This window comes from Drosophila subpulchrella, chromosome 2R, assembly GCF_014743375.2.
Source record: "Drosophila subpulchrella strain 33 F10 #4 breed RU33 chromosome 2R, RU_Dsub_v1.1 Primary Assembly, whole genome shotgun sequence".
Classification (NCBI taxonomy): domain Eukaryota; kingdom Metazoa; phylum Arthropoda; class Insecta; order Diptera; family Drosophilidae; genus Drosophila; species Drosophila subpulchrella.
The window spans coordinates 17,331,006-17,355,025 of NC_050611.1; the positions used below are offsets into that span (position 1 = coordinate 17,331,006).

General features: G+C 39.0%; 1 protein-coding gene across 7 annotated transcripts in view; it reads left to right on the plus strand.

The window, feature by feature from the left end:
- The window catches only part of LOC119549162 (potassium voltage-gated channel subfamily H member 8), a 68,106-nt gene extending 45,879 nt beyond the window's left edge, over nucleotides 1–22,227 (plus strand). For 6 of the 7 annotated variants that reach the window (XM_037856952.1, XM_037856954.1, XM_037856955.1 and 3 more), the window contains 10 exons: nucleotides 250–478; nucleotides 1,284–1,447; nucleotides 5,528–5,729; nucleotides 7,034–7,225; nucleotides 8,037–8,155; nucleotides 8,714–8,794; nucleotides 13,016–13,111; nucleotides 15,779–15,932; nucleotides 16,704–16,828; nucleotides 19,173–22,227. In XM_037856952.1, coding sequence (XP_037712880.1) covers nucleotides 250–478; nucleotides 1,284–1,447; nucleotides 5,528–5,729; nucleotides 7,034–7,225; nucleotides 8,037–8,155; nucleotides 8,714–8,794; nucleotides 13,016–13,111; nucleotides 15,779–15,932; nucleotides 16,704–16,828; nucleotides 19,173–20,984 — 3,174 coding nt within the window. In that variant the 3' untranslated portion in view covers nucleotides 20,985–22,227. The remainder of the gene's footprint in view (nucleotides 1–249; nucleotides 479–1,283; nucleotides 1,448–5,527; nucleotides 5,730–7,033; nucleotides 7,226–8,036; nucleotides 8,156–8,713; nucleotides 8,795–13,015; nucleotides 13,112–15,778; nucleotides 15,933–16,703; nucleotides 16,829–19,172) is intronic. The other variant, XM_037856950.1, reaches the window with a different exon arrangement.
- Nucleotides 22,228–24,020: the final 1,793 nt, after the last annotated feature.

A 24,020-nucleotide genomic window follows, 5' to 3' on the forward strand; every position in this document is an offset into this window, starting at 1 on the left:
AAGTGTTGCATATTAAAATTCACGAGAAAACATATCAATACAATATGTATAAATTAAATAAAATTCGTAGAAATTGTATTGTTATGTGCACCATTTAGCTGGAATTTCATGTGAATTCGAAAACATCAATTAGTGTGATTTAAAAATCGGTAGGCAACTAATCGCTTTGAAAGTTCAATTAATTTAATTCACTTTTCATGTTTTGTGCCGGATTTCATTTCATGCCATTGCCTACAATCTATTTCGCAGAACTTTATGCATTCAACGGAGGCACCGTTTCCGGAGTACAAAACCCAGTCGATAAAAAAGTCACGCTTGATTCTGCCCCATTACGGGGTCTTCAAGGGCATCTGGGACTGGGTTATTCTGGTGGCCACCTTCTACGTGGCCCTCATGGTGCCCTACAATGCCGCGTTTGCCAAAGCGGATCGCCAGACAATGGTCTCGGATGTGATTGTGGAGGCGCTCTTTATTGTAGGTGAGTCTATGGGAAGGGATTTATTTTTTTCCAGCCTAAAAGGTCGTATTACAAATTATTCATTAAGGAAAAACAGCTGTTGGGTTATTCGAATTTAATAAATTAAATTATATTTTTAAATGGAAATTTTGCTGTTAAAAGGACTTTCAATTAAAATAAAATGCTCTTTAAGGAACTATATATTTTCAGACTAGATGGTTTAATATTAAAAAGATTTATAAATTAAAATTGGGTATAAGGGGAGTTAAAAATGAAATAAATAGACTGTTGGCTTATACAAATTTAAAATAATAAATAAAAATTAATCAATTAGAAATCTTTACCTTGCAGTAAAAATTGTTTCAAATGAATAAATATATTTTTAGACTTCATTGTTTAATATTAAAAAAATTATAGGGGACTTAAGTTATCAAAAAAAGGTTTATTTTAAACCCAATGCAATATGTAACGATAGGATTTTGGTAACTTTGTCCTTTAAAATGAATATCATACAAAATATTTAATGAAATATAGCAAAGGTGGTTAGGGTCTGTCCATTAATCACTTTTAAAGAAACGACCATCGCCGCACGAGTTTATAACCCATCCTTCCGCAAAACGGACCTCAATTGGTGTACCTTTTATGGGCCACCTGTGGAGGCCAGGGCCACAATCATCATCGTCCTCATCTGGAAGGGATGGGGGATGTGTTGGGATGGTAATGGAATGAGAATGGGAATGGGGATGGGGATGGGAATTGAATTTGTCTCGTTGCGGGCATTGTAAACATTGTTTCACCGCTCACCTTTATTGCCGTTTTATTGCAGATATTCTGCTGAACTTCCGCACCACCTTTGTGTCGCGCAAAGGTGAGGTTGTCTCCAATTCGAAGCAGATTGCCATCAATTACTTCCGAGGATGGTTCGCCCTGGACCTTCTGGCCGCGCTGCCCTTTGATCACCTGTACGCCTCCGATTTGTACGACGGCGAGGTGAGTAATCGCTATTCAAAGCCAAAGACTGCATAAATTTACCCAACAAGCCCTGAATTATTAGGGCCAGATTTGCATTTGGCCCCAGGCTGAGGCTCTTCTATAGCCCAAAAAGTCGAAGGAATGATGATGTTACATATGTTCTATATTTCCATTACCATTAAGTCCACACTATTTCGTGTAAAATTCCCAACAAATTGTTTGCCCAATTTGTTTAAATCCCCTTGCGGTTTTTCCCCAGGGCTTGGCATTAATCATTTATGGCCCAAAATTTCAAGTGGTAAATGGCCTTAAGGGATTTGCATAAAACTATTTTGGCCGCATGCATTATGCATATTCAAAGTTCACAGTTTTGCGCTGGGCCACTTAATCGGATTATACACAAATGTGCAGTTTTGGGAAAATTTTGAATTCATTTTACGTTGTTTGGAGAATGAGGTTTGTAATGTGTGCAGTTCAAAATATAAGTTTTGGTTGGAAATTAAGCGTCTTTTGCTAACGTCCAAAATAAAAAAGAAATGGTAATATTTGTTCTGTGTTAATTTTAACATTTGTTTTCCTATTCTAGAAATGAAAAATACATTTTTGTATTTTAGCTATTTCAAAAAAAATTAACATGACTATAGGTATTTAAGTGTCTGTAGAGAATTACGTACAACAGTTAAATAATTATTTTATTTTATATTTTATGCTGGGTGTCACACAAACTACAAGGGTTTTAAAATCACTTTTAAATTTAATTTTAGGTGTCTAAAAGTATGCACTAATATATTGTAGACTCAGAAGTCCGATAATTTTATTTAGAAAGACGATTATTCAATGCCTTTTTCTAGGTACCTAAAATTACATTTCTCTTTTTCTAATTTTTAATTTCTCTGTCTATTTGTTAGTCAAATAAACTTGGTAACCTGCCCATTATGCACACTTAAAGCAAACAAGAATTCCAAGTGAATATATATATTTTAAGCTGGCATTTTTAGACAGCATTTTGCACAAAGGCCGGCTCAGCACTTGACCCCTTTGGAGAGCAGTCGACGCTCATTAAGCCGATTACATTGGCCAAAGCATACCCGACTGAGTGTTCCGGCTGGTCCGCGTTTTAATTACGGGCTAAGTAAGCGGGCGACGACAAGGTTGTGACCCAAATGTGCAGCTAAAACAGCCTTATATATTTAATATTTTTATAAATCCCGAAAAGCGTGTCATTTTGGTCCTGCAGTGGCCGCAGACAGGAGCTTAAAGCACCAAGTGCAGTTATGATGACATCGACCAACGTCCGGTGGTTCCGAGGAGTAGGACCCTCGAGCGGTCTTCGCAGGACAATGGCGCAGTCCTCGAGCGGTCTTATGTTATTCAGCTTTCACTTGGCTCGTTGGGTCCTCCTTGAAACCCTCTTCCCCGATTTCTTCCCTTCCTGTGAAGTGGTCAGCGCACTGATTGCGCCAAGTGGAGAACGCTGTCGTCGCCTTTATTGACAGTCCAAGGATATCCTGGGCGCACTACCAAATGCCATTACAGTGGGGCCTTGCTAAGTGTAATATATTAAATGAAAGCATTAGGCGATTAAAACGCAATCATAATTGTTTGTTAGGATCAAGAAAGCCTTGAAGAAGAAGCCTTATATATTTAATATATATTAATTCTTCCTTAAACTTAAGTGTAAGACAGAACTTCCGCAATGGATATATTAAAAAAATTATTTTAGGTTAAGATTTTAAAGTATTATAAATGAATTTATGTGCATACTTGATTTTCTAAATATTATCTGGACCTTGAATTAAATTTTTTCACAATGAAATTCCATTAGTACCTATGTTATTGGTGTTATTATTGATTAATACTTATAAGTTAATACTTGCTTTCTTGCTTAAGAATTATATCTCTATTTGTTTGCAGTTGAAACCTTTTTCTTTAGCTGCTGGTGATTTAATTTACGGACAATCCCCTGTGGGATTATAATTTGAGCTAAATTTTATTCGAACTCATGTTTCATTGATTTTCCTTACCGCTCCGTCATCATCCTGCGGTTTTCTTGTAGCTGTTTCTTTTCCAACTTCCGCTGGATACACTGATCAAATAAAAGGCGCTTTTGGCCCCCACTTTCTGCGACTTCCGCTCCAGGAAATTTAGCCACGTTCAGGGGCAGGCAGAAAAAGTTTTTTCCGTTTTTTTTGGCCAAATCAGGGGCGTGTGCTAAGCTGCCGACACAGAAAGTTTCGATAAAACTTTAATGTTCTCTAATTGTAAAAATTTGTGACACTCTCCAAAGCAACGCAAAAGTTGGCCAGAAGTCATTTATGAATGTATTTGGGGCTTAAACTTTTACATTTTTATACACTTTGATATTTATTTTATACTTGCTCGCTTTGCATACAATTTCAGCTAATGCACTTGAAACTTTTGCATATTTAGTTTATTCCAAAGTTTTAATTATCTTTGAGACCCCAAAAAGGCAGTCAGTCACTGGGAAAAATTCGAGGGAGTTGGATGAGGAAGTTTTGCTCATTGCCGCCAAGCTGTTGCTGCTGTGCGCGTTGATGTTGCTGCTGTGCGCGATGATGTTGCTGCCGTGCATGATGATGTTGTCCCTGTTGCTGCTCAAACAAAGTGAAAGTAAACAAAGAGAGCGTGAGGCAGCGCAAAACTTTAGCAAAGAAAGAGACAGTGTTAGGGGGCGGGATGGGGGCAAGTGGGCGGCAAATCATGGGAGTGGAAAGCCAACAAGGAAAGTGAAAGCGCAGCGCAAATTGCAACATGAATTACAATTTGCCTTGATGTTGTTTTTTTGCCTTTGTCTCTGCAGACAGAAAACCTACGCATTTTTACAGTGCGTGTCAAAAGATTAATTGTAATGATTCAAATAAAAACCATTACCAATATCTGTACCACGGAAATTAAGATAAATGTATTCCTATAGTTTAGTAAATAATATTTTTATACAGTTGTCAAAGTAATTTAGTAAGTTTTTCAAAAGAATACTTTAACAAATTTTTAATGTATCCCTAATTTCTTAAAAAAATGTAAGCAAGCAATTTCTTAAAGACGTTTTATCATATCATTATGCATATTATAAAAATTACATTAACATGGTATGGTGTTTTGTGACAATTGTTATATTTTCCTGTGTGAGTTAGCTTATAATTTTGAAACGCACTGTCTGTGCAATAGTGCGTATGGACTGCAAATGAAAGAGAAAAGCGAGGACGCAGCTGTCTGTCTATTGACGCTCTACCTAAATTCCCAAGCTAAACTGCTTTTAAGTCTGCGCCCACCTTTTTTTCAACACTTTGTTACCGTTTCATTAATTTTTTTCGCTCCTTCAGCGCATATTAAATTCTTGAGAATTTATAGGAAAATATAGAAACGAAAGGATCCTCCTACTTTGGATGCTTATGTATCAGCCATTTCAAAAATAATTATAACAATAAATATAAAAATACATTTATGGGTATATTGAGGAAGGCTTAAAGTCTTGTTATCCCGTATATTTTAAACAAAATATAAACATTTACCCCCTCTCTGTGTACCCTTAGGCCGTTTTTAAGATGAAGCATTGTCAGCGGCAATCACGAAAGAGTAATACAAATTTCCATCTTAGGTTAAACGACGGCATTAGCCTTCAATTTACTGAAGTTCTACGCTGGGGTCAGGCCCTCCGATAAGCTTGTTTATGTTTGCATTAGACTTTTAGTCCCACCCCGCATTTATCCGCCACTTCATCTTTTTATTTTTTGATGACATCCTTTCTTCTGATTTTGTCCCTTTTTTTAGCGCGGACATGCGGGCTCTGGGAAGTTGTAAATTTTGTGATTTTTTAGTGGGCACATAACAAAAGTTTAGATGTCCAGAAGAGTAGGCAACAAAATCCTACATTTGAATGCCTCGAAAAGTGGGCAAAAAAACGCTGGGGGAAATAAGAAAAATGGAAAATGGAAAAGCGGAAACCAAATCCCCAGCAAACTAATGGGCAGTGCGAAACGCGAAAGAGGCGTGGCACATCGCTTACATTTTAACAACCTTGTAGTGGGTCGTTTGGCTATATGCGTATTTTTTATGGATTCTTCTCTTTTTTTTGCCCAGGAATCACACATCCATCTTGTGAAATTGACGCGTCTGCTGCGGCTCGCTCGCCTGTTGCAAAAAATTGATCGATACTCGCAGCACACGGCCATGATACTGACATTGCTGATGTTCTCCTTCACTCTGGCCGCCCACTGGCTGGCCTGCATCTGGTATGTGATAGCGGTCAAGGAGTACGAGTGGTTCCCCGAGAGCAACATCGGTGAGTATGTAGCTACCTGTGCCGAAGGTCCCGCATGGTTAGAGTTACAGGTACAGCCACAGATGGGGTCAAAACGATAGGCCATCAAAAGAGCTGAACAAATATTTTTTAGTATTTTTAATTTCCTTTTTCGAATCTGTTTGATATGTTAAAAATATTATTAAATATTATACATCCTGATATATTTTTACAAAATAGGAAAGGAAAACAATAATTAAAGTAATAACACTGTACCATTGTTTTGAATTCAAAAGCTGAAGAAATAGAAAAGACAATTTCCGAAGAATTCGCGGTGTTATTTTATTTCGTTTATTTTGCTTGGAATTTTGCTATAGAATATACTCTCGTTTTGATAAATAAGTCCCAAAATGTATTTAAGAAGTAAGAACGGAAAACAATAATTATTGAAATTAAATTATACCTCTATGTGGAATACAAAATCGGTAAAGCTAAAAAGGGTAAAGCCCGATTGCGTGTTTTTCTGAAGAATTCGCGATGGTATTTTTTTATTTTAAATATGTATTTTCCTAAGAATAGAATGTTCAGTCGTTTCTATTTAATTATTCTGGTAGCACAGGGGTACAAGAAACCACAATGATTAACCACTGAGTACTGCTACAAATTTAAACGACAATTAGTTAAAGCCAAGTGTACATTTTTTATTTCCCTTCCTATTATTTCGACCACAACTGTGTGCATCTGACTGGGTTTTGAAAGTGTGTGCTAACGGTAATTTGGTTAGTTGGTTAGTCAACAGTGAAGGGCAGGGCATCGTCGAACGCTAACTGAATTTTCCGCCTCCCTAGGGCCAAGGCACACCACCTGGATCACCGAAAACCAAGCAACCGAATCCTACAAACCACTAGAAACACCCCCTACACGTGTGGTTAATGAATATTGTGTTAGTCGAGGTTTAAAGTTTGGTTACGGATTAGCGCACATTGCATCAAATCGAATCAAGCCAACTCACATCATACATACATAGATATATATATATATTGCCATGGGGAAAAAGTTTTCATCTTGATAATTTTTGGCACTTAATCAGGGAGTGGAAAAATCTTTCAAGCTTGACTGACACAAAAACTTTTTCTTTGACGTTTCCTTTCCGGGGCAAACAGTTTGTCCGGATTTTGGCACGAGTTCCGAACTGACAGACTGACAAAATGGAAGGCGAAAAAGTTAGGCCCAGTCATTGTCAATTTGATAAGCCCAATTTGTTTAGCCCGCAAATTGTAATTAAACGCCGTACTAAACAAGTTTTCTTCTCTGTTTCCTCCTCTCGTCGTATTAAATGCCTCAAGTATTCTTCACAGGTTGGCTGCAGCTTTTGGCGGAAAGAAAGAACGCTTCCGTGGCCATTTTGACCACGGCGGAAACGTATTCCACGGCCCTCTACTTCACCTTCACCAGTCTCACTTCCGTGGGATTTGGCAACGTTTCGGCGAACACGACGGCCGAAAAGGTCTTCACCATCATCATGATGCTCATTGGCGGTGGGTACTGAAATACATAATGCTTAAACAGCAAAATATTGTTATAAATGCGGGGGAAAAACTACACCCAAATGATTTTAATCCCAAAACTTTGAGGTATTCGGGAGGGACATTCCTTTAATTCAAGGAAAAAGGTCATCACTTTATGGTTTAAGTTTTACGAGTTTCTTTACTTAAATAGCTGGGGAATTTAAGGTACACCATAATTTATCTCTTAGATATTTTCAGCATTTTTAGGCCTTCAAATACTTTTATAAATATATTTTGAATTGCTTAGTCTTGCCTTGCCTAAAATTAGTTTTGTCAATTTTTAACTCATTGTTATTATTATTTTGAAAGTAAAGAATTCCTTTTTTCTGTACAAAATATTTAAAATATGAGATATGATTATCATGATTCTTATACTATGAGCAGAGTCAAATCATAAGAAACTCTAAGTTCAAGAACCTTTTATTATGTTATCACAATAAACAGCGGGGATGCCCTAGATTTAAGTAGTTGAATGGAAAATTCTTTTCAAGTTTTTCTTTAGAAAGTACAAAGGGCATTATTTTGAGGAAAACAGGAGTCAAATCAAACTCCAATTTAGGGATCCCATTATTATGTTATCGGAAAAGGCTCAATTTGTGTAATTGCATGAAAATTTCGTAGCATAAACAGGAACTGCGGTCTAAATTATGGGTCTTGCTTTAAAGCACATAGGAAATGCGGTCTAAAAAATAATAGAACGTGCCGCACTCATAACTGTTATTACTCTTTTGGGCAGCCAAGCCTAGATTTAATGATATATCGCCTCCGTTTCATTAACCAGCTCTGATGCACGCCGTGGTCTTCGGTAACGTGACTGCCATCATCCAAAGGATGTATTCGCGTCGCTCTCTATATGAGAGCAAATGGCGCGACCTAAAGGACTTTGTGGCCCTGCACAATGTGAGTATGATTTCGATGGGCAAGAGGATGGGATTGAGATTTGCAGCGACCGCAAGGGATCGGAAAATAAATGAAACCCTCAGGAGGGGACCGAACCCTACCCCAACCTACCCTGCAGCAGAGAGAAGTGCCACTCGATGGGTTTTATTAGAATGCAGCGCACATTTTCCATATGCCACGCAACGCTGGGCAGGAAATGGAAAATGGAAAGGAAATGGTGACTCAAGGCCATGAATTGCTGATTCCAGCATATTCCAGGGCATCGTGTTTGCGTGGCCTGCGCCTGCAACCTGTTGATGGGGCAAACTCGAGGGACGCTCCATTAGGCAGCGCCACGCGGCGTATACGCAATGAGCTGCACCCACGTCGCATACGCAATGCGATGCACAATTAAGCGCATTTGTGCGGCTCTCAACCGCGAAATGCATGCAAATGAAGTGAAAGTAGCGCGCATTGCAGCTCATTAAACGCTAAGATGGCAAAACTTGGGGTGGAAAAAATCTGTAGAAAACTGGAGCAAAGCGAGTGCAATTATAATTTATGATCTCTTCATTACAGATGCCCAAGGAGCTGAAGCAGCGCATCGAGGACTACTTCCAGACCTCCTGGTCACTCAGCCATGGCATTGACATATACGAGGTGAGTACCGTATCGAGTTGCCCATTTTCCCATGAGATACATCCATCTTTTCTCGATTGAGAGTGTGTGTGTGTCATAAATTATGAAGGCTATACACTGGGGAAAAGCAATCAATATATATTCTATAACTTTATTCATTAGGTATTGATGGCAAGGAACTTGCACCCTTGTTGATCTGGAAATTATTTTGGGGTTTCCTAATTTTTATACCCTTTACTTGTAGCGTAAAAGGGTATACTAGATTCGTTGGAAAGTATGTAATAGGTGGAAGAAAGCTTTAGAAAGTTATAAGCAAATAAAGTGTGCCATCTCGAAAACAGCCCATTTGCTGCAGGCATATCTCCATCTCTCTCGCACTTCCTTTGCCTAGGTAACGGGTATCAATTAGTCGACTATGAAGTTCTTTTTTGTTTTTCTTCGTTTCAGGAAACTACTCTTGCTTTGGGAAACTATTTATTTCTCTGTATTTTCTTTGCCAACCCCCGAAAAAAGTGATTGGCAAAGTTGTCGATGCAGCACTCCATCGAGGTCTTCAACTTGACTGACTTCACTCAAACTTCAGATACAGATTCACTTCCAGATTCAGAAACAGAAACAGAACCAGTATCAAAATCAGAATCGTCAGCGCCAGCGGCCTTTCCTCTCCGATAAACGTCTGAGCCCTTAATTAAGCAAATGTCCGTGGGGTTAACATATAGTACTCTACTTGGACATGTGACTTATTGATTGGCTGCGGGTCAAATGCCAAATGTGTGGCCCTCCTTTGATTGGTCATCCATGTTCAGGTATTTCAACCGCACTGCCATTCAGCCAATCTGCCATTTCTCGAACAAAAGTTAAAATTAAATATCGAAATTATATGTGTGAACGGGTGGCTGGTTGCCTGGCTTTTCCTGTGGCTTTTCATTGTTTTTCCTCTGTGCTTGTGTGTGTGTGTGTGTGGTTGGCCCACGGGCGGCATCTACATTTTAATTAAAAATTTTTACAATTACATTAACTCGAGCAGAAGGGAAGACATGCCATTTGTGTACCTTATCTTCTGGGTAGAAGCTGTCAAGTGCATTGAGTTACCAGTTTGCCGACTCTTCTTTTGCTAATTTCATTCTGAGCTGTCTTTTGCCAGTTTTATTGTGTACAGCTGCTTGTGTTTCTTGTTTATTTTTATCGGCTTTGAAACTGTAGCACTATAATTCCGAACTTGATGGGCAAACTTTTCTGCAGCTGGATGGAAATAGCCCCGTTGTTGGTCAGGAGAGAAATCAATCATTCGGGATGCTATGCAGTTTTGAACTTTAACTGGTTTCAACTTTGCTCTGCCGTTCAGGTGGGCGGACGGGGAAACTTTGTTTTACCCAACTTTTCAACTGCACTGGGTGCAATAAAAAGCAGCAAAAGTGCAGGGCAGTGGAAAGAGCAGCGATTCCAGTCGCTAATTGCTATTAGCAGAGAGCCATGCAAAACAACTTTTGCACCCCGCGCCCTCTTTTAATAGTGTTAATTAAAACCTCTTCAAATAAAACCCAGTTTTATCTCAGCTTCCAGGTTGCTTGGTGAATGGCTTTGGCTTTGTGGACTTTAAGTTAATGGACTTTTACTTAGTTGGGGCTACATCAGAATTTTACACAGGCTACAGTACAGATGTCACAATTAAGGCACATGCAACAGTCGTACAATACATGTTTTATTACAAATGGTATACATACTTCTGTTCAAGATTGGAGAATTTAAATCTTGTTTAATTCCAACTTGGGTATTATTTAAAAAGCAAATTATTTTTCCATATGCTTAAATGTCGAACTAGGCAATAATCCTATAATGTATAGGGGCAAACTTTTCTCAAGAGTAAAATGCTTAAACATTCTTAGATTTCGACTTGTTTATTTTTTGTATATTTTTTGTTTTCTTTTAAATATATTTCTTACATTAAGAATAAATGAAAAATATTTTCTCAATGGTTTAGTACTAAATCCTTCTTTAATTTCAACTTTAGTTAGTTTTTGTGTCTTATATATTTTATCATGTAATAAATTTGCTGTTTTTCTCTATCCACATCACTCCTTCCATTTTCTTCACTTATCAAAACACTCCGTGAAGTGCAATTTTCGTGAGCTGAAGTCTGCAAATTAATTAGCCCTTTTCCCGCCTTTTGAAGATTGATTCTTCATGTCAGCAAGGAAAGCTGTCTGTCAGTTGTTTATTCGCGTTATGACAACGGAAATGTTAAGCCCCCTTCTTACCATTTGAGCTGCTATTAAACACCGATTTTCGTCTCTTCTTCGAGTACTCAGGAATTTTGACAACACCTAATGGAATTTAATTTAATTACAGACCAAACATGAAATATAGACTGACACACACACTCACACGACCTGTCGATGCCACACGAATTATAGCACCCAAATTTTGGAAGGCGATGGAAAATGGCGACCTGACTGGCTGGCACTAAATTAAATTGTTAATTTATTGCGCATGAAAATTAACTGGCAAAATGTCGGAGTTCCCCTCTAAAAGCTAAATGATGTTGAGTTCAGGCCAACAATGCAAAAAAAAACCACCCACTTTGGCAACGGCTTTTGGCCAGTGTGTGCGCAATTAATGTAAAATATTTTACACTTCACTGAACGGAGGGAAAAAGGAAAAACAGAGACCGAATGGAACATAAATAACAATTCTTTGGAAATTGCCCTTTGGGGATCGGGGAAAAAGGGCATGCAATAAAAGCAACAAAACTCAAACAAAACCCAGGAAAAACTTTCAACATATTTCCATGTTTAGTTTCGCTTGGTTAGCTAAAAGTTCCTTTTGTTTTTCACTCATAAATTCTTACAGTGGAGTTACAAAAAATAGTTGTCATTGTCGTTTTAAAATGGAAATGTAATATTTTTTCAATCCTCTTTTAGGTTTTATTTTGTCCATTTTTTAATATTTATAAAAAAAAAAACTATTAAAACATAATGATCCCAAAGTAAATTCCACCTATGTTTTAGGCACACATGATACTATTTTTTTGATAACACTAGTACATTTACTAGTCCCTTAAACAAACCCAAAATGAAATTGGAAACTTGCTGACATCTATTTTGGCCAGAAATATTTGCACTTTGCGTTGGCATTCGTTGTGAATTTTTAATTAAGATCTGACCGTTCTGAAATTGATTTAGTTGCTTTTGGCCTTAATTAATGTGCAAACACAAACACGAAAGTTGCCCAACTATTTGTACAATTAAGTTAAAATTTACTGTAAGCTGATCAACGGAATATAAAGCCATAATCCATGAAATTGGGCAGCCACAGAGATTTTCCCCATATCATTTGCGGTCTAGTTGGCAAAACAAATTTACGCGATTTTCGTGCATATGAATAATACTCGAGCGTAATCAGCCCCTGAGTCCCTAGGAATATATACATATGGAAAGTTACGGAGGCCAAAGTCACAACAATGGGTGGATGGCGAGTGTAAACAAGCAAGATGCAAATTCTCCCTCAATTTCCATGTTAATCCCGAAACACCGACAATTCCCATCCAATACACTTGAAACGAACCCAAGGAAAAAGAGATAAAAATGCGGGGGGTAAAAGGAAAAATATAATTATACCCTGGCAGGAGGTTGTGGAAAATCAAGAGGGACTTTACTTTTCATGACAATTCGCCTTGTCAGGAATTTAAATCAAGGGGTGAGCTCGTGTATAAGATATTGATTTTCGTTCGTTGGTTCATTCAATATAAAGATTGGATAATCGTTGTTAATTAAAAAGAAAGCAAATAAACATAACAATAAATCCAGCTGAAATAGTGAATCCCTTTGCCGGAAAATAATAATTTGATAAATTCATTTTTTAAACCCAATAAATGTATTTCCATTGAAAATTAAAATGAAATTTTCTCTGGAATATGATTTATTTTAATATTAATAGCTATGTATAGGAAATCGTAATATTACAGGGTATTCTTTGGTATATATGACATTTCTTTTCTTGTAATACATATTGCAGTTGAGCAACAAGAAAGACCAGATAAGCTGGAACATTTCCCTGGTGCCGGAGTAAAATAATGCCAGCCATTTCCCTCACAATTTTCAGGCGATTCAATTTTCACGTGTATATTCCACTTTCTCTTTTCACTGACGTGCGTGTGTGTGTGTGTGTATGGAGGTGGTGCTTATGCATGCCTCTCCACGCATCTTTGACTCACATTTTCCTCGGCTTTTCCTCTACTTTCAGACGCTACGCGAATTTCCCGAGGAGCTGCGTGGCGACGTCTCCATGCATCTACATCGTGAAATATTACAGCTGCCGATATTCGAGGCGGCCTCCCAGGTGAGTTTGAGCCTACACTCAGCGAATTATTGGGTAAAATATAAAATTTGTGATATAAAGTCTAAAAATTTTACTGGGACTTAAAGAAGTCTAAGGTTGTACCCCAAAAAGGTTGAAATTCCCTTACTTTGGGTAAATGTGAAAGAAAATGTGGTACTAAAAATAAAATACAACTAACTAATTTTAATACACTAAAAAGTATATTTTTGTTAAAAAAAAAAATGATTTGATAAAATGTTTAAGGTAACTAAAACTTTTTTTAAGTAAAATAAAATCTAAGTTTAGAAAGACATTCAGGTTTTAAAGGGGCTCTTGAATAAACGCACTCTTAACTCCTTAAAATCCAAAAAATACACTTTTAAAATCTCTAATAAATGTTTTTAAGGTTAGCTTTTCAACATATTTTTCCCTCTGTGTACCCGTGCGAATGTTCTTTTGCAGGGGTCGAAGAATATGTCGCTTTGAAAGCGATTCAGCTTCAGACAAATGGAACGAAATGGCTGCGATGGCAAAATAATCAGCAGCAATGGCACAGAAATCGCAGGGGGTGGGATAAAAGGGGAGCCGATGGCATAAAAGTTGGGGCCAACAGGTGGGGGTCAGGTAAAAAGAGAAAATGAAGGCCATGCTAGCAGTCAAAAGTTAACTGCGGGCTTAACTGAAACGTTTTTTGGGCTTCGTTCGGTTCGTCCTTTGTCGCTGTGAAGCTCAAACACAGGCAAACAACCGCATACAAATAAGCAAAAACACACACACTTGCAAGTTAGGAGGGGCTAGTTGTGCAGACAGGGGTGTAGTCTAGGATTTCTTAAAAGGGGTGGCCTGTTTTCAAATTAAAAAACATTGATTTAAAAAAAATATATATAGAAATATTACCTTAAGTGTAAAAATACATTTTTTATTATGACACATATTCTTACTTGGCTTGGAGGGTGGTATTAAAAAGGATAAATATTTAATATCATATATACTATACCATGTTTCTAAGTTTCTGCTGTCAGAAGGATAAATATTTAATAATATCATATATACTATACCATATTACTAAGTTTCTGCTGTCAGAAGGATAAATATTTAATAATACCATATATACTTTACCATATTTCTAACTTTCTGCTATCAAATTAAAGTCTCTAAGGACTTTTTCCAAGCCCCTCTGCCTCCGCCCATGTGCTCAGGTAAAGTTTCCTAGCCAACTCTCTGAGGCTTGTGCTTCGGCATTGCCCTGTCGGCCAAGTTCCATTCGTTTGACTGAAGCGAAGCATGAAAAAGGTTTTTGGCCAACAGCAAACTTGTACGCAAAAATCCCCTCGAATGCAAGTGTGTGTGTGGTCGAGTAGTTTTCGATGGCCAATGTCAATACCCTTGTCAACCGCCAAAAGCTTTAATGGGTGCACACTGTACCCTTGTTTTCTAGGAAATGGATGGGGGTGGTTGCAGATGGAAATCATTCGGTTGAAAGCCGCCTGGCTTAAGCTAAAGATTGTGCAGTAATTGATTTCTCATCTACGGGCGAGAAGGTTCTATGACCCATTGTAGCCTCTAAAGCCACATTGAAATAAGTGAAAACAATTGAAAGTACAGAGAAATTGATTTTAAATTGTTTGGTATATTAAAGTGGTAAAAAAAACACATCCAAATGATTTCAATAATTTCAATTAACCAAAACAAATAAGGGAAATACCCTTTAGATCAAAGCATCAAATTCCAAACGTTTCTATAGCAACCGTTTAAATTTTTTACTAAAAATAGAACCTGGAATTTCAATAACATTTTTGTCTAGGCATGTAAAAATAAACCAATCTCACTTTTAGCCATAAAATGTAAAATACTGCTTCAAGTTAAGCGGATTTTGCTCATAGCACCCCGTTATTAATTCAGAGAATACCTTACTTCATCATTAAAACAAAGGAAGACAGGAAAATTAATAGGATTGAAGTATTTCCATTTTCCTTTGTTGTGTTATATGAGGAAGAAGGAAATAAATAGCATATGTTTAACTGTCTTATTTACACAACAAAGGAAATTGTGGTCATAAATCCAAATTATTGATAATAACGAATCGTATAGAAGTTTTATTTTTCTGAAATGGTAAACTTTATGACCCCACATTTCCATGGTATCTATAGAGCGTGGTAATGCGATTGTGGTTTGGTTTACTGACGGGATAAAAAGGAGGTGCCACCTAATGAAATGCAACTCAAGCTAAGTTGGAAAACAAACAGAACGAGCGACTGAATGACCGTACAAAATACAGAAAAAATAAAAAAAAGTAGAAAAAAGTGTAAAAAACTGAAGCCGAATGACAAAGGAGGACTGCAAACATTAATAAAGCTTATTCAGAAAGGCAAAGTAACGCAAACAAAAACCACTCAACAGTTATAAGCGCGCTTTAAGCCACTTTTCGTGGGCAAAAGCGTGGGTGTGGATGGGTTCAATGGGGTTGGGCTATGAGAATGGGGCCAATAGGGGGTTACAGGAGGTCGGTCTTAAACCACAGGACACATTCCGGGGCAAGGACACACACAGCTGTTGCCGTTTTGTTTCATTGCGCAAATAAAACGCGACCGAGCTAAATTCTAAATGCCTCTGACCGAGGAGAACAATTCCTGACTAAACCAGAATCGCATTTACTTGAACCCCGATTTGTTACATGTTCGGTTGCAGGGCTGCCTGAAACTTTTGTCCCTGCACATAAAGACGAACTTCTGTGCGCCCGGGGAGTATCTGATCCACAAAGGCGACGCCCTCAACTACATATACTATCTGTGCAATGGATCCATGGAGGTGATCAAGGACGATATGGTGGTGGCCATTTTGGGTGAGTATGTCCTGTACTTTGGCTCAAAATTCAGGGGCTGGAGTCAGAAATAATATTGAATAAATAATATATTATATATATCATATATATATTATGTTAGGTCTATAAGGAGTTATTATAATTTTATAATACATCATATTTTCATTAACGATATATCTTATCATTGTATATATCTTATCATTAATACATCATTGAAAATTCAATACTCAGCTGAGTTTTTTAACTTAATTTCTTAAACTGCGATAAATTAATTCTTAGGAGTTCAACTATGTTAATTTTTGAATATATATAAGATCAGAGCATTTTGATGAATTATTAAAAAATAGATACAAAATCGAAATTAATTTTTGGTATTTTGTTTTGCTCTGTTTGCATATCATATTGAACCTTCTCATGTCTGCCTTATATTGCTTTCTCTTCATTACATTTTAAAATTGCTGTTGATTTTCATCTATCGATTGCCAAATTTTCATTTTGTTTATATTTCGACTAGTAGCGTCTATTGAACTCCCGCCAGTTCATTCGCTTCTGAGCAGCCAAACTGAATTCCATTGGCACTTTGGCCAAGACAGTGGGGCTGGCAGTCATCTGCTTGTTTATTCATTCATGGCAGGCAGTGTCATCAACTCGAGCAGGGCCATCAAGGCGGTCTACTCTACCACTTGGCCCAGACAAATGCCAGGCTCTATTTTTATGCTCATTGATTCTATACACTCTGCATAGTGCCTGACCTTTCCCGCTTTTGCCACTCGTGTCTTGTTTTTCCAACAGGTAAGGGCGACCTCGTGGGCTCCGATATCAACGTGCACCTGGTGGCCACCAGCAATGGCCAGATGACCGCCACCACCAACAGTGCTGGCCAGGATGTTGTCGTCCGCAGCAGCAGCGACATTAAGGTGAGCAACACTGCCCATTGGACCCCTGAACCCCTGGCAATCTGCCTTATGGAGTGGGCTGGGCAGTAATTAAATAGAATTTATTTTTACACCAGCCTCTGGACGGGGAGCTCAAGGGTGAACGTGAATGGAATGCATTCGGATGATAGTGGACAGCGCGGTGGGGGAGCTCTGATGTGATAGAGGGACAAAAGGATTTCAATTTTCAATGAGATGGGGCTATAATATTTTCTTTGAAAGGCTTAAAGCAGCTTTCGGCAGCAGGAAACAGTTCTGCTTGTTCTCTACATGAGCATACATTGATGAGCTGCTAGTTTCAAGCAAGACTCAGATTTTTCCTAAATAAAATGTTATTAAATTTTTAAGTAGTACCTATAGGAAGTACATCAAACCTTCTTTGAAATCTTTAAATACCAGTTAAGCCAGTTCTATTTTAAAACCCTGCATCACTTTATTTTCCTGGAAAACCTGTGACCACACTTTTCAACTTCGCTCCCCAACTCAGGGTAAATGCTCGAATAAAACAGCTTAATTGCCGCTTAAGCTGGGAAATGGCAAGGATATGTGTTGACCTGCTCTGCTTTAGTTCCCCGGCACTTTAATTATATTTTTATCATAGTCTGGAGCTCTCTGCTTTAAGGATTAAGCAAGTTGCAATTTCAGGCTGTTTTGTCGTAAATTTTATCTTAGTCCTAGCAGGGAAAGCTGTTTTTCGTGGGAAAGGACCAGAGAAGAGGTTTCAAGATGAGTGCACAGCAGTTTGAATTTCACCAGGGTTTTCTTTTTTGTTTTTCTTTTCGGCAGAAAGTCAATGGGGCTTGAGAGTCTGAAGGCTTTGGTATCCTCCTAACCGCGTCTACGATTACTCGTTTACTCTTACTAATTATGGCAATAATCTCGGGGCGGTTCAGGTTTCAAAAGCTTCACGCCTAATTAATTGCCCTAAACTCTTGTCTGGCAATTGGAGGCCACTCCCCCAGCAATAATTTAGCTAGGAATTTCCAATTTTATTGTCGCTTAATTAGTTGAGGAATGTGCTTAATTTATGCATAGTTTTCCTCAGCGAAACAACTTGTTCTTGGCTTTTCCTTTGTCTTTAGCCTTTGTTTATGTTTGGTTTCGTGTTGGCAAAGGCAAACTTTACCTTTTGCTTTTATCTGGTGTTTATTTGCATGTCTGTCGTGGCGGAATGAAGTGCAGACATTGCGAACAGCTGCCGTAGCGCGTTTTCCTCCTTGTAGCGCCACTTTGGCAAACAGCTCGGCGAACGGGTCGTATGAGTGATACTCAAGGCGCTGCCCCTCCGCGTGTTTGTGTGTGTGCCGGGTGTGTTTGCGTCGTGGGTGTGAGGGAGTGTGTAAACGCCAAGATGGCGCACTCGAGTATGTAAAGAAGACGCCAAGGCGTCAACATCGCCGAGTGCGGTAGCTTGGTAAACCGGAAGTGGACCACAAGCTACCCTGGCAGAAAATAAATTTGTTTAATTTTAATTATTCGGGAAAACCGGAAAGGACTATCTTAAAACAAAATAAATTTGTTTAGCTTAAAATAATATTTTCAAATATTTTAACTGAATACTAAGTGTAGCATTTTGGAGAACCGGAAATAGACCAATGACTACCGTATGGGAAAACAAATTTGTTAGGCTTAAAATAATTCTAATTTTAAATATTTGAATTATTTCGGAAAGCCGAAAAAACTATCCTAAAAATAAGACTTTATAATAATAAGAATTTAAAATATTTTAATTAGTTAATTATCAAGTACGGTATCTTGGAAAACCCTAAAGTAAATGAAAATTTGTTCAGCTTAAAAGAGTAATTTCAGTGCCATCAGCTTAAAATAATAATTTCACATACTGGTTTCATCAAAGAACTTTTAAAAAATAATTTTTAAAATAATATCTTAAAAGTAATTAGTTTTTAACTTAGTTTTATGTTGAATAATTTATATATTTTAATTTAATTAGTTGAAAAATGTGTTGTAAGTCTTATTGTACTACTAAGAATTTATTTAATTTGGGTTGGCTTTTAGTATTGCATTTAAATATTTGCTCCTTCTGGAAGCATTGTTTTTTAAATGCTTTATAAGATGATTTTTTTTTAAGTTTGGAGAAAAATATGACGACGTTTTGGTTTATAAAACCCTGAGCTACCCTATCTTCGCTTACATGCTGCTTAAGCTTTTTCATGTTGTTCATGGGCGTAAACATCAGCTGCCACGCCCCCCGCCCCCGTCCAGAGTGCATAATCGTTTAACGCCAAAAACGACCTTTGACTCGCTTGCTGCGAGTTTTCATTTAACTTACACGCCTTTTCATATTTTCACTTCATAAATTTTGCAGGCGCTCACCTACTGCGATCTGAAGTGCATCCACATGGGCGGTCTGGTGGAGGTACTGCGTCTTTATCCGGAGTATCAGCAGCAGTTCGCCAACGATATCCAGCACGATCTGACCTGCAACTTGAGGGAGGGCTACGAGAACCAGGACTCTGATATTGGACCCTCATTTCCCCTGCCCAGCATTAGTGAGGATGATGAGAATCGCGAGGAGGCGGAGGAAGCTCGCAAGGGGGAGAAGGAAAATGGTGGCGCAGCGCCACCTGCTGGTGCTTCTCCGCTGCACAACTTAAGCAATTCCCCCCTGCATGCAACACGATCTCCACTTTTGGGCAGCCTGGGAAGTCCCAGGAACCAGAGGTTGCATCAGCGGGGCAGGTCCTTGATTACCTTGAGGGAAACGAACAAGCGCCACAGGACTCTGAATGCAGCTTGCAGCCTGGATCGTGGTTCCTTCGAGGAGGCTGATCCCCTGGAGGAGGAGCAACAGTCGGCGGGCAAGAGACCCTCCCTGGAGCGACTGGACTCCCAGGTGTCCACCCTGCACCAGGATGTGGCCCAACTGAGCGCCGAAGTTCGCAACGCCATCAGTGCTCTGCAGGAGATGACCTTCACCTCGAATGCCATGACCTCCCACAGTTCACTGAAGTTCCCGCCCGCAAGATCCATACCAAATATAAGTGGAGTGGCAGCCACAAGATCTGGCGATGCAGTGGATCATGGCTTGATGGGTGGCGTTTTGGGAGCCGCTGAAATGGCAGCCATGCAACGCAGTTCATCACATCCTCCCGAGGTTTGGGGCAGGGATGTCCAGCTGCCCACCAGTAATACAGGTAGCTCCAAGGCCCCCTCACCAGTGGAGCCCAAAAAGATCATGACCAGCAGAAGCAGTCAAACGGATTTCTATCGCATTGATTTTCCCACCTTCGAGCGTTTTGTTCTGGCCAATCCTCGCCTGGTTTTGGGTCTGCTGGGCATTGAGCCGGCCATCAAAAACGAAATGGATCTGCTGCAGCAAAAGCAAACCCTGCAGATATCACCTTTGAATACGATAGATGAGTGTGTATCGCCGGCAGATCCCAATCTGGCCAGTTCCAAGGAGAGATTGATCACCACGTCGGCGGTTCCAACTCCTGGTCGCATATACCCGCCCCTGGATGACGAGAACTCCAATGATTTTCGCTGGACAATGAAGCACTCGGCCAGCCATCACAGTTGTTGCAAGAGCACGGATGCCCTGTTGAGTCCCGAGGAGCAGCCCCAGGTTTCCCTACTTCCAGCCCAGGAGGGTACTCCACCTCCAACTCAGCCTGTCCAGGAAGTGAGGTCATCCACGAAGAGGAACCTACGAAAGAGCACCAGTGGCAGTAACTCCAGCTTGTCCAGCACCAGTTCCAGTTCGAATAGCTGCCTGGTTTCGCAAAGCACTGGGAATCTGACCACCACCAATGCCTCGGTGCACTGCAGCAATAGTAGTCAGAGTGTGGCCAGTGTGGCGACCACGAGAAGGGCCTCCTGGAAGCTGCAGCATTCGAGGAGCGGGGAGTATCGTAGATTATCGGAGGCCACCGCCGAGTATTCACCTCCAGCCAAAACCCCACTTCCGGTGGCAGGAGTGAGCTACGACGAGGAGGAGAGTGTGGAGCTCCTGGGACCGCGAAGGAACTCGAGGCCCATCCTCCTAGGTGTTAACCAGAATCAGGGTCAGGGACAGGCCATGAATTTCCGCTTTTCCGCCGGCGATGCTGATAAACTGGAGAAGGGTCTGCGTGGTCTGCCCTCCACCCGATCCCTCCGAGACCCGAGTGGCAAATAAGCAGCTGGAGTCATTTACATGCAAACCGGAGTGCGTGATTTATGTCCTAATTAATACTGAAACACAAAGACGCTTGTACATTTAATATCTCTAAGATACAAACATAAACACACACACGAGTTTGGTTGTTCATCTGTTTCCCCCGTAGATTTATCGAAAATACCTACACATATTGTAAAGCATATCACAGAAGCCATGGAAATATTTTTATAAGGCTCACCTGTAATAATGAGAAAATTATTTATTTTCCTAACAAAAAATAAGCAAAAGATATACGCACTCAGAATAAAGGAAAACATATGTCAGCGGAAGTACAAAGCTTAGAGACCTCCGATTAATGATAAATACGAGTACGAGTATATCTTGCTTAGCAACAGAATATCACAATATCATTGACACTTACGAAAATGGGTGAAATGTTAGTTAAGTTGAATCAGCCTGAAGTTTTGAGGGATAATAATGATTAGAACCAGAACCCTATTTTGAGATTTAAGAACTGTATTTTAGAAAAGATATAGATACTGCTCTTAAATCTCTTAGGGTTCTCGGGACAGGAAATAAGGAGCTCTCCATTAAGTTAAGATCTGGAATTTAAGCATAGTTAGGCCAGCTCAATGACAGGAATTTCAAACGGGGATTCAACAGATTTGTAGACATTTAAGCTGTAAATTCATTCTAGTCACTGAGATGTGAGTTAACCTAGATTATTACCTAAGATAATCGACAATCGTGTGCTACATATATCGAATGGACAGAGTTCCACTTCAAAAGTGAGCTCTCGGGCATTTGGCCAAAAGTAATTTGTGATTCCAAGCGAGAAGGCGAAACAGGCAGCTCAATTCTCAGACTTGATTCCGTGTTGGTTTAATAGTGGGCTATACAAATAATCAACTGAAAACTGTGTAAATTTCCAAACATCCCCGTATATATCCTGAGTGTATATAGTATATGTGGTATGTGTACATTTGCTCCCCCAAAAACTATAAAGACTTGAGCTTCATTCTATCTTTGATGTAAGCATCCTATGATAATAAGTGTATAAGTTTTATATGTGTTTAGATGGATACATATTTTAGCCATAGTGTAAGCGGAATTATCCAGTTGAGAATCTAATAAACGTTTTTAAATGTTTTAACTAAATGTTATCGAGACTATATACTTGTATGTATCATATGTGTAGTTATACATTTAAAGAATAAAAGGATATTCGATATTTCAATAAACTTGATGTGACAAATTAAAAGGAAGATGGTGTTTCATTGGGTTTGAGTTGGCTTTTTCACCAATTTCCCAACGTTTTTTTTATATCCAACTTCCCTTGATGACTGCGTGACTCTGTTCCTTTGACATGACTGGCACTGCTTTAATGCGCTTAATTCAATTGGTCGATTGGTATCGTTTCTCTACCATAATCCGGTAACCTGATTGCCAAGTTTATTGTGTGTCAAGTTCGCATGTCAATTGGGGTATTAAGGCCCCTCGATTTGGGCATCTCTATGACTAAGTCCCCCTGGTGTTACTGGTTGAGTTAAGCGCATTAGCTTGTGTACCATATTTACCCAGAAATGGGTTTATACTGAAATTTACGAATACGTATATTCCTAGGAAAAAAACAGTTAACATAACGAAGGATTAAGGTAGGTGTAAACTTTTTCCCGAAATAGAATTAATATAGTATTTTTTTTGTTTTAATTTTTTTAAGTGCATATGTATAATCTTGTTAAAACATGTACATTACAAGTAGGTTCTACATTCTGAGATGTAAGACTTATACACAAACCCTGGGACCTAAGTCCTCATTTGTACTAAAAAGCTGGCAAATATTTACAGGCAATGTATGTTCTGAAACATAGCTATTTAAAAGCTTTTGGGAAATACTTTATAAATTCAAATCAACTTAACAAGAAAGATATAGTTTTAAATTTTAGAAATACATTTCTACTATATTGCATCCTTCTGATAATTAACTGACATTTTTATAAATGGGTCTACTCTATAAAATAAGCTCCTTAAAAGTTGATATCCTTGCAAGTACCAGAAGCTTTCCTACCTAAACGGATATCCCAACCATGTAGAACCCATTTGAGAGCTTAGAGTCCTTGAGCTTTTAGTAGAACCCCCATTGGGTGTTAGAAACCACTAAAATCCTTTCCAAAAAAGCTCTCGACATCGCACTCGAAAACCGAAAATCAGCTTGATTAGCTTTGAAATATAATTATCATATGCCAAAGTGCACAGCAGATATTATTTTTAGCAATGGCGTTGGGGCTCTAATTAGCTCTGAGCCTCATTAATGCAGCCATTATCACGAAAATAATTTATTTCAAAACTTTGCCGAACATTTTCGCTGATAGAAACGATTTTGTGTGTGGGTGAAGTTGGCGAAGCCCCCGAGAAAAAGAGGAAAAAATTAATGTTAATAACTTGAAACTATTATCAAACTCATTGCGGTGTGTTTTCCCAGTCTCATTTTCAGTTTTCCAATTTTTTTTTTCGCTTCAACGACAAGAAAAACTACTCGAGCAAAGAAATTAAGCTAACTACTCCTATTTTTTCACTGTTATTGCGGTCGCAATGGCACAAATGCCTCAGTGGGCATCCATAAAAGAGCATAAAAGTGGGGAAAAGTTTTTCACAAAACTTTACAAGGATGGCGACGGGTGGTGAAGGGGTTGTGGAAAAGCTGGAGATGGAGCCTTAGGAGCTTAGAAGTTGTCGCTTAATAAGATGCGCTTAAATTGCCCGATTGGAATCATTGGCGGGCATTGCCCGAATTTCGAAATTGCCAACGTGGAGCAAGTGTATATTGTTTTAATTAGGATCGCAGACATCGGGGGCAATTAGATGGGCTGTGGGGCAGAGGGGCAAGGGGCGTGGCCATCCTCTTAATTACGCAAATACAAATTGGTCTATCGCATGCACTCTGATTTTGAATTCGCAAATTTTGACCATCCGAATGGGTGTGCAATTTCGGTCCGGCAACTGACGACATTCATGATGCTAGTTAGCAACACACACACCCAACAATGGCTATTG